The sequence below is a fragment of the Cyprinodon tularosa genome, unplaced genomic scaffold (assembly GCF_016077235.1).
Source record: "Cyprinodon tularosa strain WSP-4 unplaced genomic scaffold, ASM1607723v1 ctg6, whole genome shotgun sequence".
Lineage (NCBI taxonomy): Eukaryota > Metazoa > Chordata > Actinopteri > Cyprinodontiformes > Cyprinodontidae > Cyprinodon > Cyprinodon tularosa.
Genome location: NW_024039340.1, coordinates 163462 through 189979, shown reverse-complemented (window position 1 = coordinate 189979; position 26518 = coordinate 163462). Strand labels below are relative to the sequence as shown.

General features: G+C 39.3%; 1 protein-coding gene across 1 annotated transcript in view; it reads left to right on the top strand.

Moving 5' to 3' along the window:
• Positions 1-26518, top strand: part of LOC119797819 (neuronal PAS domain-containing protein 3) — a 464035-nt gene that overhangs the window by 412724 nt on the left and 24793 nt on the right. Inside the window, 3 exon segments of the mRNA XM_038307041.1 lie at positions 8094-8212; positions 10754-10947; positions 22691-22797. Of these exon segments, the coding sequence (XP_038162969.1) occupies positions 8094-8212; positions 10754-10947; positions 22691-22797 (420 nt within the window).

Genomic DNA, 26518 nt, shown 5'->3' with positions numbered 1-26518 from the left:
ATGATACGCAGTCCCACTGAGACGTTCCTGCATTCTCATTCACGTATGCAAAGAAACTCTCTGCACTGGGTATTGTCCAAGATGAGAGGCGTAGGTGAGTTGTTCTTTTTAATTAATCATTTGTCCTTCAAACGGGGAAAAGTTTCAGTGCCACAGATAATTAAGTCCCAGAGTTGGGCAGTAGTGGAGCTGGCAGCCACCTGCTGCCTTTGTAGCACTAATCTTTGTCTTGTAGGAGCGTTGTCCCTGCGGTAACGAAAGCCAAGCAGGCAGAATCAGAAAACACCTCTGAATCCCCACATGATCTTCCTCCTCCCTCATCCACCTCTGTATTCTTGTCTTTTAATTCCTCTTCTTTCACTCAAATTCTCACCTTCCTCTTTGTCTTTTCATATGTACCTTCTTTTGTTTTGTTTTTTTACTCATCAGCTTCGATCCGTCCACCTCATGTCAAATTTCTGTCGTTGCTAATTTCCTGTTGAAGTCGTAAGCAAACACGCATGTAAGTGTGTAAATGAAAGGTGATGTATGGTGATTCAAGCTGCATTTCAGTGAAGTTATTGTGACTATGCAGAAGGAAAGAAAGTTCCTAATAATTGACAGTGAACTGAATGAAGAAATTACTTCCTTTTCTCTATGATCTTTAATCTTCTTTGACATTGTTTCGTCATAAACTTCTAAATGAGGAGAAAATTCCTGTTATTTCTTCAAGTGAGAGGAAATAAGCTTTTAACCCTTTATAGGGCACTAATTGAAATACTTTGAAAATCAAAATTTCAAGCCAAGAGTCATTTTGGAGGACAAGAAAAGATGTTCATGTCCGTCGATACAACGAGGACCATCTATTCATCCTATGGTTGGGGAAGTTGGGGTCAAAGGGGATGGGATGGAAGGATGATAGATGACTTGCACTATGACTTTGTTTAAAGTGAGGAAGAGTTGCACTCTCTCGTCCGAGACCATCTAGATCCAGTGGAAAGACAGGTCATGACGACTGGAGACAGGAATGGATGCAGTGGATGGCTGTGACGTCCTACGTGTCCTGTCACAATTACTTTGTATTTGCCGCCAGACCTCTGTAGGAAACATAGCACTTAATTTTGATAGATATGCATGAACAGGAGTAAAGAACAGGGCTGTTTCCCCCCCAGGCCTGAAACTGGTGGTGGAGTGGAGATAGAGGAAGTTGGTCAGTCTGTAGACTGCTGGTTAACGAGACGGTCTGCTGAGCTTTATGGGGAGATCCAGTGGACTGCGTGAGCTGATGCTAGAGCTTCACTCAGGGACCTGGAAGATGGACGTCCAGTTGGATAACACTCAACTCAACTCAAACTTTATTTATAAAGCACATTTAAAACAACCGGGGTTGACCAAAGTGCTGTACAGGAATCACAGTTAAGGAACATAAGATAAAAGCTAAAGGCTAAAACACATAAACACATAAAAATAGAATAAGATAAATGATTCAATTAAAATACATTTTAGAATAAAATAAAATTTAAAATAACATTTTGCCAAATGTCCCCTTAGACATGATTAAAAGCCAGGGAGAAGAAATGTGATTTTAAAGAGGATTTAAAAACCTCAAAGGAGCCTGCTGATCTAACATGCCAAGGCAAGTTATTCCAGAGCCTCGGTGCCGCTGCCATAAAGGCACAATCACCTTTGGTTTTTAAGTCTGGTTTTAGGCATCGTCAGTAGCAGATGATTGGAGGATCTTAGTGTTCTGGCCGGGGCATGAATACTGGGGGCTAGACCATTAAGAGCTTTAAAAACAAACAATAACATTTTAAAATCTATCCTAAAAACAACCGGAAGCCAGTGCAGTGAGGCTAGAACCAGTGATATGTGGTCACGTTTACGTGTCCCAGTAAGGAGACGGCCAGCTGCATTTTGTACCAACTGCAGACGGTGTAAAAGTGAGCGGTCCAAGCCAGCATATAAAGAGTTGCAGTAATCCAATGTTGTATTGATAAAAGCATGGATTACGGTCTCCAGATCTTTTTGTGGCAGGTACCCTTTCACTTTTGATCAAATTCTTAACTGATAAAAGCTATTTTTTACGACCGAACTAACCTGGCGATCAAATTTCAACCTGTCATCAAATATTACACCTAGATTTCAACACAGGTTGAGAGAACCTGTCCATGATGAGCAAGCATTAAGACAGTGGAGAGGAAAAACTCCCCATGAGGAAGGAACCTCTGGCAGAACCAGGCTCAACATGGCGGTCTTCTGCCGGACTGGTTAAAATGAGACAGGGAACTCAGTAAGAGTCCTGGAGGAATGACACTCTGATGAAGCTTTAGCTACGATGGTGGAGGAGGGGTTGGAGGTGGGTTGAAACAGTGTATCTGAATGAAGTCACAGCACATCCACCGCCTGCACACAGGAGCAGTCGGAGGCCTTTTAATATGAACTTTGGATGTTGATTGGTTTCGTGGAGGTGTGGTTCAAAGCTGATTGGCTGTGTCACAGGTGGGTGTAGGAAACCAAAGAGTTTCTTCAGTTGAACTTCTGCCTAGGCTCCATACGCGCCTTTGGTTCAACACATCTGAATCAAGTAATTAGATGATCAGGAGGATTCTGGAGGAACCGACTCCATGTCAGAGGAAATTATGATCGCTGCAACTGCAAGAACATCTTCAGGCTGTACCAGGATTAAGACAAGATATGATCAGGCTGTGATATTTTCCTGGGACTTACATGAATCCATTAGCAGTTGCAAATTTCCATGCACCCTCCAAGCTGAATCGCTTGTGCTCCAATCAATAGCCATAAAGAAATCCTTGACAGTTTGAGAGATCCTGATGTCACATTGAACAGTCTCATATGCATGAGTTTACCTGTATCCTTGCTCAGGATGGAAAGAGAAGAACACACCATAGTTTGATGGAGACATTTGCTTCTGCATCTAATGTTCCCATATTTTACTAAAGCACTGACAGCTGATTGACTGCTGGTATTTAGAAGGAGAGTAAATGAGAAGGTGGTGCAGATGTGCTGTTTCCTCTTCTGGCAAGCTTTATAATCTTTATTTTTCATGATTATATATTCCCTCTAACTACATAATTAGTTCACCTTTTAGCTTTTTTTGTATTTACTTTCCCTTCCCTTTTTCTCATGCTCTTCTTTTTCTCTCTTAATATATATGAGTGCATCTGTTTTGTCATTTATGATCTTTTTTGTTTTTTTCCTCTGCATTTGAAATGTTATCTTCTTTTTTCCTTTCTCTCCCTGTCTCCTCCCCCTTTCCTTCACCCGCTTCTTTCCTCACTGCCTTCTCTCTCAATCACCGTCCCCCATTTCTGTTTCAAGGACGTACATATTATAAAGGATACATTTGCATATTAATTCATTTCTTTCAATTTTTCAGATTAGACGTTGTCAACATGTATCAGCAGTGATCAACCAATGCAGCCACCAGAGACCTGACTGCATGTATGTGTGTTTGCTTGCTTGTGAAAAATGTTTGTCATCTATTCATGAAGAGGGATTCCAACTTGTTTGAAAAGACCAGTGTGCAATTCCCCAGATTTAACATGGTAGTGATCATAGTGATCCAGACCCTTACATTTCTACTGGTAGAGATTACATTTTCACATTAAAGACAAACATCTGCAGCTTTTAGGGTACAAACAAAACAGTTTTTTACTGTTAAACCAGCTTCCTTGAAATAAATGGAAAATGACAAAAGCATGAATATATATATGAATATATATATATATATATATATATATATATATATATATATATATATATATATATATATATATATATATATATATATATATATATATATATATACTTATTTTTATATATATATATATATATATATATATAAATAAATATAAGTAAATTATATAAATTATATATAAGTAAATTAGTCTGATGGAAACGTTGAGCAACACTTTGAGGCAATAATCACTGCTATTAGGTGTTTTCTATAATGTTCAGGAAATGTTCAGTCAGACTTCTGCACCTGTTGACAGGGATGTTGGTTCACTGTTCATGAGCAAGGCACTTTAGATTTTCGGTAAGGGTTTGTCTTTTGTTTTTTGTTTTTTAATTTTGTTTTATATTATTTTATATATATATATATATATATATATATATATATATATATATATATATATATATATATATATATATATATATATATATATATATATATATGTATATATATATATATATATATATATGTATATATATATATATATATATATATATATATATATATATATATATATATATATATATATATATATATATATATATATATATATATATATATATATATATATATATATATATATATATATATATATAAATAAATATAAGTAAATTATATAAATTATATATAAGTAAATTAGTCTGATGGAAACGTTGAGCAACACTTTGAGGCAATAATCACTGCTATTAGGTGTTTTCTATAATGTTCAGGAAATGTTCAGTCAGACTTCTGCACCTGTTGACAGGGATGTTGGTTCACTGTTCATGAGCAAGGCACTTTAGATTTTCGGTAAGGGTTTGTCTTTTGTTTTTTGTTTTTTAATTTTGTTTTATATTTTATATATATATATATATATATATATATATATATATATATATATATATATATATGTATATATATATATATATATATATATATATATATATATATATATATATATATATATATATATATATAAATAAATATAAGTAAATTATATAAATTATATATAAGTAAATTAGTCTGATGGAAACGTTGAGCAACACTTTGAGGCAATAATCACTGCTATTAGGTGTTTTCTATAATGTTCAGGAAATGTTCAGTCAGACTTCTGCACCTGTTGACAGGGATGTTGGTTCACTGTTCATGAGCAAGGCACTTTAGATTTTCGGTAAGGGTTTGTCTTTTGTTTTTTGTTTTTTTATTTTGTTTTATATTATTTTATATATATATATATATATATATATATATATATATATATATATAATATATATATATATTTAAATTAAAAAGAATCCAGATTTGATTTTACTAATTATTCATTTTCTTTATTGGAAAGGTATCTAGACTTTTGAGTACAACTTTATGTCTGAATTTCCTCTTTCTCTCTTTACATCAGTTTTTAAGTTGAAATGTTATGAATGCTTTGAGGAATTTAAAGTTTGGAGGCAGTTCTTGTTCACTAATGAGTCTGACAGAAATAATTTTTTTTTTTTTTGTCTCAGGCTTGCAATAAAATTGGTTTCTTCTGTAATTTCTGGCTTCTTGTGACACGATGAAACCTTAGAGTAGTTTGTTGAAATGAATTATGGATTATCATGAAAAATATATATATGTATGTGTGTGTGTGTGTGTGTGTGTGTGTGTGTGTGTGTGTGTGTGTGTGTGTGTGTGTGTGTGTATGTGTGTATATATATATATATATATATATATATATATATATATATATATATATATATATATATATATATATATATATATATATATATATATATATATATATTCTCCCATGACGGAGTCTCTGGCAGCTGATCTTCTGTTCCCCATTGTCTGAGACATTTACTGAGGACGTCTGTTGGAGGCTTGTCCTTGATGTACTTATGGATGTTTCATCCCAGATAGTGGCTCTTCGCTCACTAGTCCCTGGCCTCCTTCCTTACGGCTGGCGTACAGTCTCAGGATGCTGGATTCCGGGTGGTACCCTCCGTGCATGGTTAGGAGCTTTCGTGTCTTAACATCTGTGGCCTGTACCTCCTCCTTTGGCTTATTATTCCTGCAGGGTATCTGATTACTGGCAGAGCGTAGTTATTTATTGCCCGAGACTTATTCTTGCGGTTGAGCTGGCTTCTTAGGACCTGCCTTACTCGTTGGAGGTATTTGGCCGTAGCTGCTTCCCCTGTCACCTCTTCGACGTTCCCGTTTGCTAGTGAGATTCCAAGGTACTTGTAGCTGTCCTCAATGTCTGTTCTATCTACCAGGAGATGATGTTTGGCACCTCTGGTATTTTTGCCAATTGCCTTCTAAGTTGTGCTCATGTATTGATCCATGTGTCCGCTTATCTTAGCCGCTATGATCCCGGACATGAGCTTCGACATTGTGGAGAGGCAGGTTATGAGCCGATAGTTGAATGGACTGTACCCTTTGAGGGATCCTTCAGGTTCAGGATTGTGCAGCCTTTTGTTATCCATTCAGGGTCATTCCCATCTCTCAGCAGCTGATTCATTGGTGCTGCCAAGCGCATATGTATATATGTGTAGGTGTGCATATAAGTATATATGTGTATATGTGTATTTATATATATATATATATATACATATCCTTATTATTTTTACCATTTGTAGTGTTAAGTTCTTGTAGTCCTCATGTTTGAGAAAAAAAATTTTTGTAAAAAAAAAAAAAAGCTTTCTAATATATTAACTCTTTATGCATATTTTTATGATCTAGACTGAAGATATGGGTAAAAAAAAAACATTTTAAAGCAAACTTGTTTGCCACCACAAACCCACAATAATCTTTTATTTTCTTATCAAATGCTCTTAGACTTCAGTTAGAGAAACAGTGATGATTACTGCCATCTACTGGTCAAGTTGGGTAATACATTCTCTTATGAATGTCAACTATCTAGCAGAAAGGAACATTTTTCTTTCCATTCTTGGCTGTATTGCTTTTTTATTTTTTGGGTAAAATGTTACCACGTACCATATTTAATTCTTTAATATTTGTGTAAAGAATTAAATTATGAATTGCATGGTTCTTCTTTAGCACTCCACTATTTTAGATTCCTGCTGGATGTCTTCTGGATGTTCAATTTCTAAGTGTAAAATGACTTCCTGCAGTGGCAGTTCAGATAAGTGGGCCTTTATCAATATTCCAACAATTTTACATTTTCCAAAAGTAGCTAAAGTAGAATCAGAATTTAAATTGATAAAGTCCTGATGTTGTCCCTTGTATTATTATTTGAGTATGTTATTAAGTTTAACTCCCTTATAGGGCACTCAATGAAATACTTTGAAAATCAAAATTTCAAGACAATATGGTTATTGGAATCAAGGACAAGACCTTATTACCTTTGGAACAATTAAAAAAATATGGATATTTTGATGGCAAAAATGTATGTCAGTGTAATAACAAGAAACGCCAACTTGCCTGAATATATTCAGAAAATGACAAAATTGCTTCTATAAGTAATCCATGAAAGAAACAAATTTTTTTTCTCCAACATAACCTTAGAGGCATTAATGCTGATATTGGAACCTACATGTTTTAGTTTATTAACCTAAATAGAATTGTTAACTAGGATTATTAATTTTTAACTTTACTTTTTAACTTTTCAACTGGCTTTTTAACATTTTCTCTTGACTTGTTGAATTTGTTTTTTTCAACTTAATTTACAGTAGTTAATATATCAATTAAGGTCTCATCCAATTGGTCAAATCCAAAAATAAGATGTACAGTCATGTAGCAGGATATTTGCTGAATGGCTGGATATAGATCTTGTGCTTCTAGACCTCACTAAGGGAAGTGGGGGACTCAATTTGTAAAGGGTACGCAAGTGATCAAAAACGGTAACTTGCCCTATAAAGGGTAAAGATAACTTATAATATGTCTAGTTAATGCAAATTACGATGCTGAACTTCAAAGTAAAGAATTAGAATCAATATTGCGGAAACTGAACTTATGCATCAGATTTTATTACAAATCCATCTCTCTCAGGTGGCCACCTTCACCTTTCTGGATAAAGTCCAGCGTAAAGTGAACAATGTTGTTCAAAAACCTGCAGATATTCACCACTGTTTCCAATATATATAAACATTATAAATCTGTCCTTCAAAGGAATACAAACCAAGCACACAAACAACTAATTCCCTTGAATAATCATCCAAATGTAAGGAAAAGTTTGTAGTATCCCTCATAAGAGAGAAAAATTTTATGTTCTTCATCTATTTAGTAAAATGAAAACACTGATTTCCAGACGGAAGGAGCATGTTAGTCAAACTGTAAGTAACAATAAGCCTAAATCTGCCCACGTTGGGTTTTTTTTATGTGTAACCTTTGGGTTGCTTATTTCCTTTTTGTTGCCTTTGTGTTTCTTACTGTGCAGTGGAGTCCAGCAGTCCCAGTCTTTTATCTCCTGATAACTCTCTGGAACGATCCTTCTTCATCCGGATGAAGTCTACTCTCACAAAGAGAGGCGTGCACATCAAGTCCTCAGGATATAAAGTAAGATGTAAAGCTGAAAGTACATGTTCAATGTTCAAAGCAATAACTCTTTCAGGGTCAGGCTGCCTCCATGTTTACCATCCATTCTGGAAATGTACACCAAAAGCTGGTTAAATCAGTTTAATTTCAAAATATTCTTCAAAAAAAATCTTTATTTTAACAATGAATGAAATGTAGTTTTCAAATTTTTTTTTTTTATAACTAAACCTAATTTATTACCGTTGATTTGCCACCTTTTCTGTGGGCTAACTCTAATCCTAACATTGGTGGACAAAAAAATTAAGTGTACGGTAAGTAGATTTAGTATAATTCTAGTTTGACCAATTTGAAGAAAGAATTAACCGCCAGTTCTGTGAGCTTTTAGTTTACCAACACACGTGTGTTAGTCATCAAATAATTTCTAATGGGTTGTTTTTATATGTAAAATATGTTAGCATCAGGCTGGGAGGCTCTGAATCTAGTTGAAGTGATGGACTTTAAGTGCCATTAACAACTTTTCAAATATTGATGAGTATGCCATGACTGTGTCGGCCTACATAAACAAATGCATTGTGGAGGTCAGCATCAAACAGAACATCACTACCATGGATAAATGGAGAGGTTCGGAAATCGCTAAAAGCACGGAACTCAGCTTTCAAGTCTGGTGATAAAGAGGCACTGAGAACAGCGCGTGGCAACTTAAACCGTGCCGTCGGATCAGCGAAGCAGAACCACAGCCAGAAGATCCAGGATCTTTTCCACACGGACAGTAACATCAGGAGGATGTGAAAAGGCATTCAGACAATCACAGACTACAACAAACCCTCCACCCCCCCCCGTAGATGCAGCAAACACTGACTTCCTAAATAAACTGAACAACTGCTTTGGAAGGTTTGAGGCACTAAACAGCACTCCAGCAGTGAAAGCTGTTCCACACCAGGGGGAGGAAACATTAAACCTGGACGTCGCTGAAGTGAGAAAAACTCTGAGGAGAGTCAACGCAAGGAAGGCCCCAGGGCCTGGAGGTGCACATCACAGACACACTCAGCTGGAATGTAAACACCACCTCACTGATCAGAAGGGCAAGAAAGCACATGTACTTCTTGCGGAGGATGATGAGAACCCACCTGCCTCCATCCATCCTCACCACCTTCTACAGAAGCACCATAGAGAGCGTTCTGACCAGCTTACTCACTGTGTGGTGTGGAGGCTGCAGCTCCTCAGACTGGAAGGTAAAAAGAGTAATGAGAACAGCAGAGAGGATCATGGGGGCACCTCTTCCCTCCATTAAAGACATTTCATCCCAGCGCTGTGTGTCCAGAGCCCGTAATATCATCAATGACCCCTCACACCCCCACCATGGACAGTTCTCCCTGCTGCCCTCTGGGAAGAGACTTTGAAGCATCCGATGCTGGTCCTGCAGATTCCATAACAGTTTTTCCCCGCTGCCATTAGACTGCTGAATGTTGTGGGTTATTTTATTTATAAAAAAAAGATCAATGTTAGAACTGTAAAGATACAGTCATATGTTTATATTACTATTACTATTTGTTATGTATTTATTAGGCGTTTTAAATGAAATGTCTTTTTGTTTACGCTTGTGTATACAAAATACATCTGTCTAAGTGTAATAGTCTCATTAAGACCTTGCTGTCTTCCCAGGCCTGCCTAAAAAGTTGATCAGACAGCTGCAGCTGATCCAGAATGTTGCTGCTGCAAGTGAATGCTGCCTCACTAGAACTAAGAAAGTGGAGAACATCATCCGAGTTCTAAAGTCCTTCCACTTTCTCCTCATATCTCAGAGAATAGACTTTAAAATACTTCTTTTGCTCTAAAAATAACTGAAAACCAAAATGCATTACAGATTTGTTGTCAGTGGATCAACAGCCAGACCTCTTGATTCTTCAGCCTCTAATTGTTTTTCCATACCTGCAGTCAGAACCAAACAAGGGGAAGCCGCGTTTAGTGTTTATTCTCCATTAATCTGGAATAAACTGCAAAGGTGGTGAAATACTGCTTGAAATTAAATGTATTTTTTTACCTTGGTCTTTGACTTTGTTCTTTAAACATTATTGATTCAGTTTCCAGTATAATTATCATTTCATTTTTCTAATAATATAATAATTTCCCTCTTATTCTCTTTAATTATTTGGTATTGCCACTAAGCCTCTGCAATGTCATTTTTCTTATATGATACAGCCCTTTGAATTGCACTGCCATTAAAATCTGTATCTATCTATCTATATACAGTAAATAAACTTGCCTTGCCTTAATAGCTGTTGAGGTGGTCCAGCTGCAATTTGTATCAACATTTAAGCAAAGAGTTGCCCAAAGTCAAAGACGCTTCCTGTTTTACTTGTATTTATGCCTTTCCAGCCATCCTTGTTTCTTTTAGGCTCACTGATTATCTCTGCTTTAGAGACAGGTTTCTATTTTAACCACAAGAATGCTGTTTTATTTCCATCTGGTTTGAACCGCCATGCTTTCTGCCCTTTAATGCTAAAATTCTCTATGTCCAGAAAAGCCATTATGCTCTTTGACCTGTTGTGTTTTTCTTGTCAGGTGATCCACGTCACAGGGCGTCTGCGAATCAGGATGGCTCTGACGCACAGCCGCTCAGTGCCTAATCAGATCATGGGAATGGTGGTAGTAGCCCATGCCCTCCCACCACCCACAATTAACGAGGTTCGCATTGACTGCCAAATGTTCGTCACCAGAGTCAACATGGATCTCAAGATTGTCTACTGTGAGAACAGGTAGGGGGACAAATAAAACCCCAAAAAGTTTGAATTTCCCTTAAAAAAAGTCTTTCTTGTCACTCATTTTAGAAAGGGAAACTCCTATAGTGTCATGATTATATTCAAAGGTCTGACCCAAAATGCAGAAGTCCAAACAGAGAGACACAGATGTAAAGTTTAACGGGTTTTATTGAGGATGTTAAGCTCGGTGCAGAGTTTCTCTGAACTCTGCTCGACCGGAACTGGAAGATGAGGGGAAGACAGACTATTAGTTCAGGCGCAGTGGGAAATTTCATTTGTTGATTTGAAGCAGAGGATCTGGTTGTTGACTCACTTTTCCAGAGAAGTGAAGGATCCTTGACTCCAATCTGTGTGTTGGTTTCCAGTGTTTGTCTGACTCGGTGGAGGGCGGAACAGGGTTTTCCCAGAATTTGGACGGTTTAGGGGGAACAGAGATGCTGATTGCCACTCAGATTTCCTGCTGTACTTGAACGGGTCGTGGTGAAGATGATTCCCTTGCTCAGAGATTAATTTCAACGTCCTCAAAGGAGACTGGATCCAAACCTCCTGTTTGAATCCTTGGCTCAGTTTAAGACTCAGTTGATCCCTCCTGGGAGAGGATGTCCGAAAAGGTCCAGTTTGCAGGATGACTTCCTGCCGAGAGGCAAAGACAAAAACAAAGTTAAAAACTCAGGTTGACAAGAACTCAGTCTGACTCAGAGAAAACTCAGCTTGGCTAGAGTACCCGAAACTGGCAAACACTCTGGCGTCGAGGTAGTGACAATCAGCAGCTTAAGAGCACTCCGTTAATGAGGTAAACGTCAGCAGGTGTGTGAGGAGGCGGACCCAAACCAGGTGCCTCCTGTTGGTGGAAGGGAGACAAACACAAAAGACAAACACACAGACAGCAGCCCTGACATATAGTGTATAAATGAGTCACTCATAGAGATAGATATTTAGAGCCTTTATCTTTTGTAATTCTGATGGCAGTGTTTTTCAAACCCGTTTTTCTTTTTACAGACGATAATTTAAAGGAAAAGTCCGGTCAGCAAGGAATAATCAACAGATCATTATTTATACCTAAAATTAATTTGTTTGCGGTGATTTCATGAATTTAATTGTAAAAAAAATAATCTGTAAAAAAATACAAACAATAATTTTTATTGTGCACTAAGTCTGGGAGTGGCCATTTTTGCCCAAATATAGTAACCCCTCCCTCCTGCCATCTTCCGGCAGTGATGTCACGGTACGGTAAGCCTAGCACCATTCTCCTCGCTTTACAAGCAAAATCAATGGGAACTACTAGACACATCTGCAATCAGCAACAATTATTGAAGATTTCCAGAGGACTTCACCATTGAAATTCACCAGAGCTATAGTGAAACTAACAATGCCCACGTGCATGGCAGCTGGATGCTGGAATACATCGGGTAAAAGTGAAAAACAAGAGTTATTTCACCTTTTCGACTCATAATCCTCCCAGGACTGGTTCGTTGTTGGATTGCCAACTGGAAGAGGGAGGATTTGCCTTCAAACTTCTGGTCAGAGAAAAAAAAAACATAATATGTAGCCAATATCGAAGAAGAATGTTTTCAAGATATCTTGGATAATAGCGCGTTGTGACAAACACCAGATAAAGCACTAGGACTTGATCAACAGCCGATACCGCACCGTGACGTCACAAACCAGTAGGTGGCAGTAGAGTTCTTTGACAAACATGGATGCCTCCAGTAAAGCACATTCAAGTGAAAATTGCTCTTGATTTTAAACACTTAATATTCATTGAACAGTATGTAATAATTTCATATTTAAAGTATTTTCAGAAGTTTGAATTCTGAATATGAACGGACTTTTCCTTTAAAGAGTAATATGCTTCAGCAGAAATGCTAGGTCACTGAATATGTTCACTTCCATCCATTGGCTTGACATGGATATAACTTCCTGCGGTTCAATTGATTGATTGACTGTATTGACCTCACAGTGGAGAAATTCACTTGTCACATCGGCTCAATAGTCAGAAAGTAGGTGTCAAAAGGAGGAAAAGATGCTTGGGGGGATACATACAGTATATACATTGCAAACCGGAAGCCGGAAGTAACAGGCTGTTGCATGCACAGCGACATGTTAGAATCAGACCCAAACTCTGCATTTCTTCTGCAAGGATAAGTGGACAGAATCACAAAAGTTTTAATACTTTCTGGATGCTAACCCCCCAAACACCAGACATCATTTAGAAGTAGTTTTTATTTGGGTTAAATCCGGTCAGTCCGTCATAGTCTTGATTTAGTCCAGAAATACTTGTAGAAAATTGAGCTGTTTGGTCGGTCTGAGTTTATTCCACTTTATATCAATTACAGACGTTGAAAAGACATTGAAAAACTGGATCTGAAAATTAGGGCTTCTTCCCTTTCACTTTTATAACCAAATGTAGACGTTGATGGGACGTAAATAATGTAGTGTTTTCAACCAAGATTTCCTCCTAAAACAGCTTCTTACATGCTCTAATGAATGCTAATGCATATATGGCTTACACCTTGGTACAGGCTGTAAAACAATTGAAGAAGTCAGTGAAAGTGGAAGGCATCAATCGAAAGATAGCAATGTCAAAGCTATGTCGGTTTAAAAAATGGGATTTTCTTTTATTCGTTCATAACTCAAAAAAAATCTCGAAAAACTGGGTCACAGCAAAAATGTGCAAAGTAAAAAAAAAAATCAGCCTAAATTTTAATAATTTGGTGATAAGTGTAAAATATCCCAATACAAAAATATTGAAGGACATTTTTATATCAATATTTTAGGATTTCACTGGTTTTTATTATTATTTTTTTTTTTGTATTAAATTCTATCAATCTAATGGTGTTACTTGTGTATCTCCACAGAAACCGTTTCCAAAAAAACAAGAATTTTAAAATATGACTGTTTCTGTATTTATCTTTAATGCCTATTTTTGAGCATAAAGAAGTTGTGTACCTCTTTGGGGGTTCTTATTCATGAGGAATATGACCTAATCCTACATGGTTTAACAGTGAAATATGTCTCTGATGGCTCTATCTCCTTTCCTCTGCCCAGATAAAGCAGATAGGCATCAGGATCTTTTGCAGGAGCTAACGCCCTGACTGAAAAGATTCATATCAGGCTAAATAAAAAAAATAAAAAATAACCCCTTCATGTTTTATAATAAAAGGAGCAGGGGAAATGATTGCCTTTTTGAGGGCAGAAAAGTGGATACAATGCAACGGATGATGATATTCACTGTGGAGCGACGGAAATCGTTGCTGTGTTAAAGAGACAAGCGTCTGTTCCATTACAGCTCAATTCTGAGAATAAGTTTCTATGAAAATGAGAAAATGGAAGGATGCGTTTCTCCAAAGAACAAAATGAGCTGTTATCTTCTGTACAGACATTAGCTGCTGCAGACAATCCTTTTTTTCTGTGGAAAATAGCTTATGTTAAATCTTGTAGTGCTGATGTGTGTTAGCTGTAAAAAAACCCCCAACATAATACTTTTAGATAATATACATTTATACATATACACTCACCGGCCACTTTATTAGGTACACCTGTCCAACTGCTTGTTAACACTTCATTTCTAAGCAGCCAATCACATGGCGGCAACTCAGTGCATTTAGGTATGTAGACATGGTCAAGACAATCTCCTGCAGTTCAAACCGAGCATCAGTATGGGGAAGAAAGGTGATTTGAGTGACTTTGAACGTGGCATGATTGTTGGTGCCAGAAGGGCTGGTCTGAGTATTTCAGAAACTGCTGATCTACTGGGATTTTCACGCACAACCATCTCTAGGGTTTATAGAGAATGGTCCGAAAAAGAAAAAACATCCAGTGAGCGGCAGTTCTGTGGGCGGAAATGCCTTGTTGATGCCAGAGGTCAGAGGAGAATGGCCAGACTGGTTCGAGCTGATAGAAAGGCAACAGTGATTCAAATAACCACCCGTTACAACCAAGGTGGGCAGAAGAGCATCTCTGAACGCACAGTACGTCGAACTTTGAGGCAGATGGGCTACAGCAGCAGAAGACCACACCGGGTGCCACTCCTTTCAGCTAAGAACAGGAAACTGAGGCTACAATTTGCACAAGCTCATCGAAATTGGACAATAGAAGATTGGAAAAACGTTGCCTGGTCTGATGAGTCTCTATTTCTGCTGCGACATTCGGATGGTAGGGTCAGAATTTGGTGTCTACAACATGAAAGTATGGATCCATCCTGCCTTGTATCAACGGTTCAGGCTGGTGGTGGTGTCATGGTGTGGGGAATATTTTCTTGGCACTCTTTGGGCCCCTTGGTACCAATTGAGCATCGTTGCAATGCCACAGCCTACCTGAGTATTGTTGCTGACCATGTCCATCCCTTTATGACCACAATGTACCCAACTTCTGATGGCTACTTTCAGCAGGATAATGCGCCATGTCATAAAGCTGGAATCATCTCAGGCTGGTTTCTTAAACATGACAATGAGTTCACTGTACTCAAATGGCCTCCACAGTCACCAGATCTCAATCCAATAGAGCATCTTTGGGATGTGGTGGAACGGGAGATTCGCATCATGGATGTGCAGCCGACAAATCTGTGGCAACTGTGTGATGCCATCATGTCAATATGGACCAAACTCCCTGAGGAATGCTTCCAGCACCTTGTTGAATCTATGCAACGAAGAATTGAGGCAGTTCTGAAGGCAAAAGGGGGTCCAACCCGTTACTAGCATGGTGTACTTAATAAAGTGGCCGGTGAGTGTATATATATATATATATATATATATATATACATACACATATGTGTGTATATATATATTAGGGGTGGAACGGTTCACAAAATCCACGGTTCGGTTCGGTTCACGGTTTCGTAGTCACGGTTTTCGGTTCGGTTCGGTATATGTTGATTGTTACACCGAAAAATAATAAAAATAATAAAAATGAATGAAAAAAAATGTATTATGAAATTAATGAAAAAATCCAAAAACATTAATGAATTGTAATTATTTTTAATGATCCGTGGAAACCATGGATCATTTCTGCATGTTTTGCTGCTTTGAATTTAATCATCTGGCGCATGCCCTCTACGATCTCCAAGGAACTCAGAGCGGAGCGAACGGGAGCCACAGCGGGGGCTGTAGGCTTTGCTTTGTGCAGGCGGTCTGGAGCGCAGCGGAGCGGAACGCTGACGGAGTATGTGGGATTTCGGGGTTAGCCTGACATGTTGGTCATGATGTTAGCATAAACAAAACGTGATGCACAATGCTTGCACACTGTTGCACTTTTATCCACAACTTTCTTTCCGCCGTCATCGTAGGTCACTCTAAATGCAAAGTGGTCCCATACAGCAGACCTATAAAGTGCTGCTGGCGCGTCTTCCAACTCCTGTTCTTTCCCACTCGCCATACTCACACAATTCTCCACAACAACTGATTTTTTTCGGCTACACCCGGCTACGCTGATTCGCTTCTTCTTCTTCTTGTTTACTACTGGTGGTTGGCTATGGTCGCAGTACCGCCACCTTCTGCTCTGGAGTGTAAACGCTTCACCTATGAGAAAAAGGAGCAGCGCATGAACCGAACGCAACACGCGCGAACCGAACCGAGACAGTCGAACTGAACGGTTCGGATGGTTTTCATAAACCGTTCCATCCCTAATATATATACCTCAACCTGTGTTATCCAAGCTGGATTTCCATCTTCCAGGTCCCACTAGTGAAGAACTACTATACTATCTTGCCAGCCAGCAGTCATTGACTGAACCAACTTCATCTATCTCCACTCCACCACCAGTTTCAGTCCCGGGGGAAACATCCCTGTTCTTTAGTCCGGTTTATGCATATCAAAGAAAATTCAGCGCTTGTGTTTTCTTGCTGAGGTCTGAGCACCAAAGACTAAAAGTAAAAGTATCTAATTACTAAAGTAATTGTATCAATAAAATTCTTCTTCATGTGAGTTTTTCAGATTGAACTGCCTTTTCCACACTAAAGACCAAGAAAAATGTGTTTTATCGTAGTTTTTGGTTGATTTTCTTTATGTGTCTCTTAAAGACACATGTTTCAATTGTGACTCCCGCTAGAAGTTCGCTAAAAGTTAAACGGTGTGAAATCCTCTTTGACAGGCTTTGGATAAACTTCCGACAGAGCAGAGTAGGATACCTTACAGAGCATTTTTGTCATGATGGGTTCTCTAAAGCGACCCAAGTATGCAGAACACCACTAGACGGAAACAGTAGTAAAAGTTTAACAGAGTTTATTTTGCAAGCACAATGATACTGGTTCTGGTTCTGGGCCTGGAACACGGGTTCACCGGAGTCTGCATAGGAAGACAGTTCAGTTAGCAGGGCACTTAGAGATTTGTCTTTAGATTGTTTCTGACTTGTACCTTGAGGGTCCTTGATTAAAGCTTGGAGAGGAAGGTTGTTGGAACTGGAGAGAGTTTGGTTCGCAGAGTCCGCAAGCTGCTTCAGCGTCTTACTTCTTAGGATTTGAACAGAGTGAAGCTTGGGGTTTCCAGCTCTTGATCCAAGGCTGCATGAAAGCTCAAAGGCAGGCTTCAGGTTTGGCTCAGAGGGTAGGCTTGGCAGGTTAAGCTCTTCCAGAGCTTCACAGGAGACAAACTGGTTTCCTGGAAAACAGAGACAGAAGTTAGAATCCAGCTAGGATTTAAAAAGTCTACAAAGGTTCTCAGAAGGATCTAGGCTTAGTGCTAACCAACTGGATCAACACTGCGGCGTTGAGGCAAGGTCTGAAGACAGCTTAAGTAGTGGATCCTCTGATGATGGTAATGAGCAGCAGCTGTGCAGGAGGCTCTGCTCAGGAGGATCCACGGCGGACTCTGCTGGAGAAAGGTGGTACTTCTCCAGCTTCCAACAGTACCCCCCCTCAACGACCGCCCCTTGGCGGTCCGGAAGAGGTTGATGGACAGGAACGCTCATACTCCTCGATCCGGGAAGGATCGAGGATGTAAGAGCCAGGAACCCACTGGCGATCTTTTGGTCCGTAGCCCTCCCAGTCGACGAGGTACTGCCAGCCGCGACCTCGCCGACGGGAGTCCACGATGCGACGAACGGTGAAGGCGGGATGGCCATCAACTTCCAGGGCGGGTGGTGGGGAGTCGGACGGAGGGCACAGAGGGCTTGAGACAACGGGCTTTATCTGAGAGACGTGGAAAGTGGGGTGGATGCGTAGAGTCGGAGGTAGCTGGAGACGAACTGCAGATGGGTTGATGACCTGGGAAACCTTAAACGGACCAATGAACCTCGGGGAGAGTTTTCGAGACATCCCCTTAAGGGGGATGTCACGAGTAGACAGCCATACCTCCTGGCCTACGGAGTACTCGGGAGCGGGACGTCTCTTGGAGTCAGCAAATCGTTTGGAGGTCTCGGAGGAATTGTTGAGCGTGGCGATGGTTTCCTTCCAAATTCTCTGGCAGCGACGAATGTGTTGATTGATGGTTTTAACTGCAATTTCTTTCTCATCTGCGGGGAAAAGTGGAGGTTGATAACCGTGACTGACCTGGAAGGGTGATTGGCCGGTGGAAGCAGATCTCAGCGAATTGTGGGCGTATTCGATAAATTCGGTAAATATTGGCTCCAGTCGGTTGGGTTGTTAGACGTGAGGCAACGGAGGGTAGATTCCAGTTGCTGGTTCATCCTTTCTGTTTGACCATTGGATTGCGGATGATAACCAGATGTCAGAGATGTCTTACAGCCCAGAGCTGCGCAGAATGCCTTCCAAACTTGTGATATGAACTGAGGGCCACGATCAGAGAGGATCTCCTGGGGAATGCCGTGTAACCGGAAAACATGTTTCACTAGAAGTTGAGCCGTTTGGAAGGCCGAGGGAAGCTTCCTGAGAGGGATGAGATGACACGATTTGGAAAAACGATCAACGATGGTGAAGATGGTGGACATACCTCGAGAGACAGGGAGGCCGGTGACGAAGTCGATGGCAATATGGGACCATGGACGAGAAGGAATCGGAAGAGGCTATAGCAGACCCGAGGGGGGCTGGTGTGAGGCCTTGTTTCTGGCACAAGTGGGGCAGGCCAACACATATTCTTTTACGTCTCTGTGAAGCGTAGGCCACCAGAAGCGTCTTGAAATCAAAGCAATAGTTCTACTGACTCCCGGATGGGCAGAAAATTTGGCAGCATGCATCCATTGTATAAATCGGGACCTGACGGAAGATGGAACATGGGTTCTGTTAGCTGGACCGTTACCTGGGTCGGGTTCTGTGGCCAAGGCGGAGTTAATGAGATCGGAAATCTCCCAATTAACAACTCCGACTGTGCATGATGCTGGAAGGACAGGCTCTGGTGTCTCGGATTGATCGACGGAGTAAAGACGAGAAAGGGAGTCAGGCTTCACATTCTTGGATCCGGGTCTGTAGGAGATAATGAGATTAAACCTTGAGAAGAATATGGACCACCTGGATTGACGAGGGTTGGCCTGTTTGGCTGACTGGATGTAAGCAAGGTTCTTGTGATCTGTCCAAACTAGAACCGGGTGCTCAGCTCCCTCCAGCCAATGTCTCCATTCCTCCAGCGCCAACTTGATGGCCAACAGCTCACGATCTCCAACGTCGTAGTTCTGCTCTGCTGAAGAAAGTCTACGAGAGAAACAGGTGCATGGATGGATCTTTTGGTCAGAATCGAGTCTTTGAGACAAGAATGCTCCAACGCCAGAATCTGAAGCGTCTACTTCAAGGATGAACTGCTTGGAAGGGTCTGGCTGAATTAACACAGGTGCTCTGGAAAACAAAGATTTCAGTTTCTCAAATGCAGTCTGAGCTTCAGGTGACCAATGAAAAGTTCGTTTAACTGAAGTCAGTGAGGTTAAAGGGAGGGCTGTTTGGCTATAGTTCCTTATGAAGCGGCGGTAAAAATTGGCGAACCCCAAAAATCTTTGTAGCTGCTTGCGATTTTCAGGAACTGGCCATTCCAAAACAGCCTTAATCTTGTCTTCAGAAGGATTAACCTGCCCACCCTCGAGCACAAACCCAAAAAAGGTAACTGAGGGTTGATGAAACTCACATATTTCAGCTTTGACGAACAACTTGTTTTCCAATAACCTTTGTAGCACCAGGTGGACATGTTTCTTATGATCAGACAGGTTCCTTGAATAAATGACGCTTCAGGTTTGGCTCAGAGGGTAGGCTTGGCAGGTTAAGCTCTTCCAGAGCTTCACAGGAGACAAACTGGTTTCCTGGAAAACAGAGACAGAAGTTAGAATCCAGCTTGGATTCAAAAAGTCTACAAAGGTTCTCAGAAGGATCTAGGCTTAGTGCTAACCAACTGGATCAACACTGCGGCGTTGAGGCAAGGTCTGAAGACAGCTTAAGTAGTGGATCCTCTGATGATGGTAATGAGCAGCAGCTGTGCAGGAGGCTCTGCTCAGGAGGATCCACGGCGGACTCTGCTGGAGAAAGGTGGTACTTCTCCAGCTTCCAACAATTTTTCCATTGTCCCTGGATCCAATCTCAGTCACTTTCGAAGAGTTGTGCTACAACCTTGCAGAGATGAGAAGTAACGAAGTACAAATATTTCGTTACTGTACTCAAGTAGATTTTTCTGATATTTTTGCTTTACTTTACTACTTATTTTTATGGTGACTTTTTACTTCTACTCCTTACATTTTTACACAAATATCTGTACCTTCTACTCCTTACATTTTAAAAAATTGGCTCGTTACTTTAGTTTTGAATCATTTCAATGGAGTTACCGTTATTATTTTTCACGTCATCAATACCAAATTCTATCTAATTGGATGGGAATCTACGTTGCATTTGACGCACGACTACAAGATGAATCGACAGATTCGGTGGTATTCATTCGCGGCAAATCATTGCAGCTTGGTGGCGGTGGCGTTAGCATAGTAGTATGGACGACGAGATGATTGAAAATGAACACAACGGAGATCTAGTCCTATTGGCAGACATCCATTTAAAATGTAGGCAACGGCATGAAAAAAGTGGTTTCTACTTTTACTTTTATACTTTAAGTAAATTTACAAGCCTGTACTTTGTTACTTTTACTTGAGTAAAGAGGTTTAATCAGTACTTCCACTTCTACCAGAGTATTTTTTAACACAAGTATCTGTACTTTTACTCAAGTACGGAAATTGAGTACTTTTGCCATCTCTGCAACCTTGGTAGGTTGTCTGTTCAAATGTGGCCTACAAGGACGGACATATCACTATGCGCGCCAACAAAGCATCAACCAAGAATAAAGCCACTGTTGCTTAAAGCTGAGGTTAGATTTCTGTGCATCACATTCAAATCCTCATAAGGAACAACATAAAGCTTCCTATACAAAACAATCTTCGATAAATACAAAATTACATACCCGTTCACACATTTCATCTTCTTATTCATATTATTTTCATATTTCATTTATTTTGTCATTTTCATCATCTAGCTAAAAATAGGGCTTCAATTGAAAAGATTTTTTGACAGACTTTCACTAATTTTTTCTCTGAATTTTCTTCTATCCAAGAGTCTTTGTCGATTCTGGCAGTTTGCACTGGAGCAACCTTTGGTTGCAGTGTTGATGTGTTTAAGCAACCTGTCACTATCTCCCAGGAGGATTGGCCTCCATTCACTTAAAAATAGTCGCCCTCCAAATACAACTTGTTTTAGTGCGAGCCGCCAGAACTGACTTTTGGATAGCCAATGAAGTATTTCTTTCAAACCTGAGCAAAACTTTCTAACTTCCTTTGACATTTTTGGTTGATATAACCTGGATGACTAAGAATCTGCACAGGAAACTAACGTATTTTGCACAAACTCACAAAAATCCTAGACAAGTTCATAAGATGTGTTTCTGTATATTAATATTTCTTTTGTAATAGTGAAATGAAAAGTTCTTTAAGCTAAGGAAATTTAGAGGCACCATAAATTTCGGACTATAGAGCGCACCTGATTACAAACCGCACGCTCTAATTTTAAAAAGAAAATCAATTTTGTACTTTTATAAGCCGCAGGTTTCCCACGTTGTATGAGGTATTTACAAATAAAGATATTACACGTGAGCATTTTTTAAAACGTTTGATTTAATCCGTATGATAAAACAAACAAATATGGTACATATTATGAATGCTTTTTTTTTTCAAACTACCTGTAACACATTTAAATATACGTATGTGTCGGTAACACGCAAATAACGCTGCATATACTGGTACTTTTAATTGAACAACGCACAGAACATTGCAGCCGACCAGGAAAAGTCATTAATCACTTTCTTCTTCCTCCTGCGCACTAAAACCCTCAAAGTCCTCTTCCTCTGTGTCTGAATGGAACAGCTCCAGGATGCTGTCACTGACTTCAGTCTCATCCTTGTCGCTCTCACTTGAGCACTCGCGGTCCTCTTCATCCCGCAGCAGCCCAGCCTTCCGAAACCCGCCGGGGATGCTGGATGTTTTCACACGGCTCCACGCATTGAGAACCCACTGGCCTCTGTGAATACTCATCAATTTTATTTGTCTGTTTTTCGCACGATGAAAAAAAACACGTATTAGCCGCACTGTATTATAGGCCGCAGTGTTCAAACAGCGGGAAAAAGTAGGGGCTTATAGTCCGGAATTTACGGTACATTAAAAAGACACCTTGTTTTACTTGAAGACATCCCCAGTAGAACCAGTCCAGTGTCTACTGTCGGTTATAGTGGGTTTATTTTGTATTATGGAAGAAATCAAAATGAAAAAAACAATGAGTAGATCAGATTTTCTTCCTCCATATAATTATTTTTATTTGAAACTTTTCCCTTTGTTTCAGAATCAGTGATTATATGGACCTGACTCCGGTGGACATTGTAGGCAAGAGGTGCTACCAGTTCATTCACGCAGAAGATGTAGAGGGAATCAGACAAAGTCACCTGGATTGTAAGTACCATCAACACCTCTGTTCTACTCCACCCTTAGAAGTATTACACCTTTGGCAGTTTTACCTTCTTTTATTTGTTGGTTAAATTCTGCGTTGGTTTAATTATTTTCATAAAACATGTCTGAGTCGGCAGAACTGTGTCAGCTAATGAAATCAGTGTTAATCCTTTGGTCGATGCTAAATGGTGTGTTCACACCAGAAAGGTCCTTTGGTCCTCTTGTTTGGTCCACACCAAAATAACACTATATTTTTTTGGTTGGGTGTGACAGATGTTGCCCACATTAAATTTAATTCAGTTCAGTTTGTTTATATAGCACCAATTCACAACACATATCATCTCAAGGCACTCTACAGTTCACCAGATCTTACAGTCAAACTGATTCAAAGTCTTCTATCTAAAGAAAACAAGTTGAATGCATCGACTCATTGACTCAAAGGCAATAGGCATGCTTGCAACTAGAGTGGAGAGGGAAAACTCTCTTTTACAGGTAGACACCTCCAGCAGAACCAGGCTCAGTGTGAGCGGCCATCTGCTGAGGCCGACTGGGGTTTAAGGAGACAGAAGCAGAGATTCAAATGCCAACTGTAAAAGGCGGCCCCATCCAGGAAACACACAGCCAGGCAGACATGCTCAGAGCCAGCTCCCATGTAAGAGGATGAGGAGAGAACATACAGTTAGTCACAGTCAGAGAAACAGGACTACACTTGAAAACAGGCCTATCTCCAACATCTAGAAACAAGGGTGTTGATGGCAGCAGCACAGCTGATATTTCTCTCCAGGATGGAGTCACAGCCAAACAGGAACAGACCAGATGAAGCTACTATGAGAAAAAGCAGAGAGATCAGAACGTTAGAGATTGAACTAACAATTCTGCAGAGTGGGAGAATAGAGATAGAATGAAGCAGAACAATGAAAAATGGGTCCCTATGTCCTCCAGCAGTCTTAGCCTATAGCAGCTTAACTATAGAGATAGCTCAGGATTATCTGAGCCACTCTAACTATAAGCTTTATCAGAAAGGACATTTTTAGGCCTTGGCTTAAAGGGCAGGGATAAACAGGGACAAAAGGATCTAACTTTAACTAGGAAAGAACTTCAATGAAGCTAAAAGAAATAAAAACTATTGACTACAACTAAAACTAGACCAAAAAATATATTATTCCAAAAATTGCTGAAAAGAGATAACTGAAAGAACTAATAAAAGTGAGTAGATCTGAGAATTCAAAAAGTATATGAATCTTGACAAACACAGAATAACATGAAATAAAACATCACTGAGAACCTAAAAAGAGAACTTAAACAACACCAAAAAGTCCACTAAGCTTTGGTTTTTGGAAGTATTTACATATCCAGTCCTTATCCTCCGACTGCAAAAGCAAAAAAGCTTTCTGCTCAGTTACCCAAACAAGGCATTTTGCAACATAGCAAGTTAGATGCAGTAAGACATGTAATTCATGTCCTAAAATATCACAAGGGGGTCTGGACCAAAATAATAATTTTATAAGGATGAAGCTTTGTGTTGAGACATGCAGCCCTGTCTTGATAAAGGCCCTTAACAATGGTGGCTGCTGCCTATTAACCATAAGATGATATCTGCAAGAAAAGTGCTTAAAGAAGATAGCTATATCTTTTACTATCCCCGGCCCATATGTGCCAATTCACAATTGCATGCTCTCGATTCAACCCTTGATTGTACTGTTGTCATGTTGCCAAATGGTTAAAAAAAATTATTAGCAAACTCTAACTGTGCGAGCAGCTACCTGCTGTTAATGAGCAGCCGCCTACTGTTCAGAACAAACTAAAAACATATCTGAATCATTTCACTCTACCTTGTAGAAGAGCCCAGCAAACCTGCAGCAACACATCTGTACCACATTAGTGTACCAGCTAACCTTCTTTTAGTTTTAGGCATTCATGAACTAACCTGTTGTTAGTATTATTCTCAATGATGATCTGTGAGTCAGTTAAACCCCAACAATACCTGCCTGTTGTGTGTCAGAATTAAGGTTTTCCTAAGTAGTTTATCGAGTTTGGACAATTCCTCTGTCTGGATATAGATAGAGACTTAGCCTTGGAGACTTAGACATCATTTATTTCGTTTTGTACACTGCAAAAAATAGAAAAGTTATTTTTTTCTTAAAATAAGTGCATTTTTCCTTGAATTGAGGAGGTAAGTGAGACACTTTGCCAATGGAACAAGACGATTTCCTTTTAAAATAAGAAAAAACAATGTTATTGTCTTATTTCAAGTGCATATTATCTAACTATCTTATTTTAAGAGTAAAAATACTCATTCCATTGGCAGATAATCTTATTTACCTGCTCAAATTAAGGGTAAATATACTTAATTTAAGAAGTTTTTACTTATGTCTGGATTATTTTTGCAGTGACAGCTCTCATGACATTTCCATTTTTTTAAAGTGCAGCAGTGATCAAATGAAACGACGTGGGGGGGGGGGGGGAACACAGCGCAAAAAACGCATTGATATGGAAGTTTGATGTAGAGTCTGTGACATGATTTAAAGTTTTTTTTTACATTCAGCTGTCTGTTGCAGAGTCTGCAGGACCTGCATTGAATGCTGTGAAGCCTCTTCCCTCTTCCTCTCTTTTGTGGTCCCACCAGCTAACTAAAAACATTTCCGCCAAGCATTGCTAAATAATCATTTTAACCTTGATAAAGATTTGTCAAGCTACTTACAATATAGTCCTATTTTGACATATTTAGTTACTTAAGTTTTTCTATGATTTTGATCGATTGAAGAGTAAATTTTTTGAGTATGAAATTAAGTTTTTAATAAAGTTTAATAAACTGGCTACTTACATAATATTTAGCTCTCTTGCCAGCCATTCGTTTTACTTTTTTGGATCTTGAATTTTTACTTGTAACATGGTTATGATCAAATGGTTTCCAACAACATCAAGCACATTATATAAAACGGAGTGATTTCTGTCATTTCTTTTTTCAAAGGTTTTGAGCTCAATACATTCTGAGTGGCAATCAGGAAAGAACTTTACATTGGCCTTGAAGGGTCAGACGGAATAAGGTGGGTTAGATTAAAAAGTGTAAAACACCTGGAAAAAAGGATGAGGAAGATGATTCCTCACTGCAGTGAGGACAGGAGGTCAGCAAGTCGAGCCGGCTGCCAACAGTTTAAATGACTTGGATTTAAAAGAGCATATTCGAATAAAGCACCTTCCGTCACCTCGGCTGCAAATTCCATTCCTCCTCTTTCAAAATTAATTTCCTTTTGAAAGGAATGTATTGAGAAACTGGTGTTGCAGGAAAGGGTCTGTTTCTTCTTTTTTTCCTTTAAGCTCCCCAGCAAGTGAAGCGTAGCGATGTTGCGCTATTAGCTACCTTAGGTCCTACGATCATGAGTTTAGCCAATTCTGCCTAACTGGACAGTGATGGATATGATTTCTGTGGATGAACTTTATATTTTGTGCCACCTAAGTAATAACTATTTTTATTCTCTATCTTTGTCACTTTCCATGTTAAAGGTCCTATATAATGCTATTGTAAAGCAAATTATATATAATAAAATATTGCCTTTGGGATGACAGAGTTATAGAACATGATAAAATATGACTCTTTTTTTCTGATGTGTTTTTTTCCAACCTAGAAGAAGGATGCTTTCCTCTACGGTGATTTGACTCTTCCAAATGTGTGCCACCCATTGCATGATGTTTTCCTTGAGTACAATGTAGCAATTATATTTGT